The sequence below is a fragment of the Rhagoletis pomonella genome, unplaced genomic scaffold (genome assembly GCF_013731165.1).
Source record: "Rhagoletis pomonella isolate Grant_MI unplaced genomic scaffold, Rhpom_1.0 Rhpom_scaffold_00462, whole genome shotgun sequence".
In the NCBI taxonomy this organism is placed as follows: Eukaryota; Metazoa; Arthropoda; class Insecta; order Diptera; family Tephritidae; genus Rhagoletis; species Rhagoletis pomonella.
In genome coordinates, this window is record NW_023459016.1 from 3,099 (window position 1) to 5,706 (window position 2,608).

Consider the following 2,608-nt stretch of genomic DNA (forward strand, 5'->3'; position numbering starts at 1 on the left):
ATAAACAGACTCCCTGAAGATGACGCGAAAATGCGTCGAAACGCGTAGGAGAAAAAAATAAACTTTGTTTTTATTTTCAACACACCGGCCGAAAAGCTCCAAATACAAATACACAAGAAAATATTTTGGTTTCCCCATAAGATTAACATTACAATCTAATGGCCTTATTCATAAAAAATAAAGTAGGTTTAAAGAGCTTTATAAAGTGACGTTTTCATAAATTTTTCAATTTATAAACCTTTTTTAAAGCTATTTAATTTTTAATTAATAAGGCTGCAAATATTTAAGACGTTTTTTCTCGAACTTAGGTTTTTCGACTTAGGCGGTTATTGCTTATGACCACAGATTTTTATTATTATTATTACTAGTATTATTATCATTATTACTATTGTTATTATTATATTAATTATTATTATTAATATATAACTGTGATATGAAGTACAATTCAATTTAATTTTAAAAATTTTTCGTTAGTTTATTAAAGACGCAATCAGTATTGTATTGAAATCGAATTTTCTGAATACATACAAAATATGCCATATTTTTCAACGTTATTAATTTCTTGAGTGGAATACTTCTACTTACCTTTTAACCAACAGTACAAGAAATTTAAATAAAAATTAAATTTTTTCTTTTTTATTTGTATAGTGATAATGCTCTACAACAAACTTTCTGCGAGCCTTTGCCTGATGTTTCTCGCTTCAGGTGATACGTTACCCCCGAATTCTTCTACGTATGCAACATCATCCTCTTAAACTTGTACCCACTCATCTTTGTAAAATATACAAATATTGTGTAAAGCGCAACATACATTAATAATTTGGGTTGTCTTTTCCGGACTGTAATGCAACCCTCTTTCCCCAATTATGCAACGGAATCTGTTTTTTAAAATTCCAAAACACCTTTCTACAACGTTGCGGCCTTTGCACAATTTCATGTTGAATTGTGTCTTAGTTTGATTGCCAGGACTACGGAAAGGTCTCATCAGGTACGGCATAAGCTGGTAACCGGAATCTCCTAAACAAGTTAAGGAAAATTAAAATTGAAAAATACAGAAGTAAATGATTAGGAGTTTCCTTTTGTCTTACCTAAGAGCCAAGTGTTTCGGTTACCAGAGTCAAACTGTGACTTGAAAAAAACTCCCGCCCTGCTTGCACTCCAAACAAATGCGTCGTGGTTTGAGCCTGGATACCTGGCGTCAACGTATCGTATGCAAAGTACATGATCACAAATCTTAAATACATACATATGTACGTAGAAATTAGTTTCCTTAGTAAAAATAAGCAAAAATCACTTACTATCATTGCATTTATACTATAATAGCCTTTCCTATTATAATATAAATGCTTTGTGTCCTCACTTGGGCATTTAATCTTAACGTGGGTTCCATCGACGCATCCAACTATACCCGGTATCCCACATTTGACATAAAAATTTTCTTTGGCAGCGCTTTCCTCTTCTTCTGTCATCCTCAGCTTTATCCAATTTGGACAAAAATTTGTTTCAAAAATTTCCAAGCACTCTGTTATGGCATTGCTAACCATTGGCTGGGACATGCTGGATAGAAACTCATTTTCGACGCCTTTTTGGTAGCTGCCTGTCGCCAGAAATCTTAAAAAAGCAGACAGCTTATGTATTGGCGCCACTTTGCTGCTTCTGCATCCACTAGCCATGTGTTGTGACATTTCGTCCAAAATAAGTTTAAAAACTCGCTTTGAAACTCTAAAGTTTTTTACGAACCTTAAAGGAAAATAAAGTTTATACATTAGTTTAATAACTCGCATATCGACGACTGAGTGGAAGACCACCCTATGGTTGAACAGTGGGCAATCTCAGCAAATGGTTCAGAAAATCCCTGTCTCAGCTGCTGCTTTAAAAACGCCTTATCTCACTATATATTCAATATGTATATCGGCAGCTTCAATCAAATTCTGCAATAAGGCGTTCTTCAACCCTTTGCTGAGATAAGGCGTTTTCGAACCGACAGTCGAGATAGGGCGATCTTCCACTCAGCCGAAGGTATATAATCCTTAAATAAACCTACTCTCTGTCGGGAATTTCGAGTAGATTGGAATTGTCTCGGAGCATTCGTTTACTTGCCCGCATAAAGCTCGCATTGCCTTCCTCATCACTATCGCTGGTGTCCGATAGATAGCCTCCGATCGAAAACATTATCTGTATAGAGAGCAGCAATACATATAAAACAGTTTTTACTATTTCGCGCTTTTGTTTATTTTTATTTGGTCAGCTGTTCGGCATCGCAGTGTTACCCACTCAGTGAAACACTTTTATTCCGAAAAAAAACAATGCAAATTTTTTCGAAATTACAGCAAAAAAAAGGGTGGCCGAAGGGACTACGTAATGTGTAAACATCTGTTTGACAGTCGTAGTGACTACGCAACAGGATGAACGCGAAAACGTAAAAGGTTATATAATAGGAACTTTTTGGTGAATGTGAATGTGAGTGACTGGGACGCAAAGTGTCACGGCGTTTTACATAATTAGGCCGCTAAAGTACATAGCTATTCGTAGTATATACATATGAATGTACATAGGTTCCCATTGCATTTTGCTTTTATTTTGATGCATCAATATTTTTGCGTAAGTG

The 2,608-nt window shown here is 35.3% G+C and overlaps 1 protein-coding gene across 1 annotated transcript; it reads right to left on the reverse strand.

Moving 5' to 3' along the window:
- Nucleotides 1-1,298: 1,298 nt before the first annotated feature.
- On the reverse strand, nucleotides 1,299-2,193 carry LOC118750930 (the record flags this gene model as incomplete). Its single annotated transcript, XM_036485680.1, has 2 exons — nucleotides 2,045-2,193; nucleotides 1,299-1,740 (listed from the first exon to the last, which is right to left on the reverse strand). Coding segments are annotated over exons 1-2 (570 nt in total), but the record flags the coding sequence as incomplete, so codon positions are not given.
- Nucleotides 2,194-2,608: the final 415 nt, after the last annotated feature.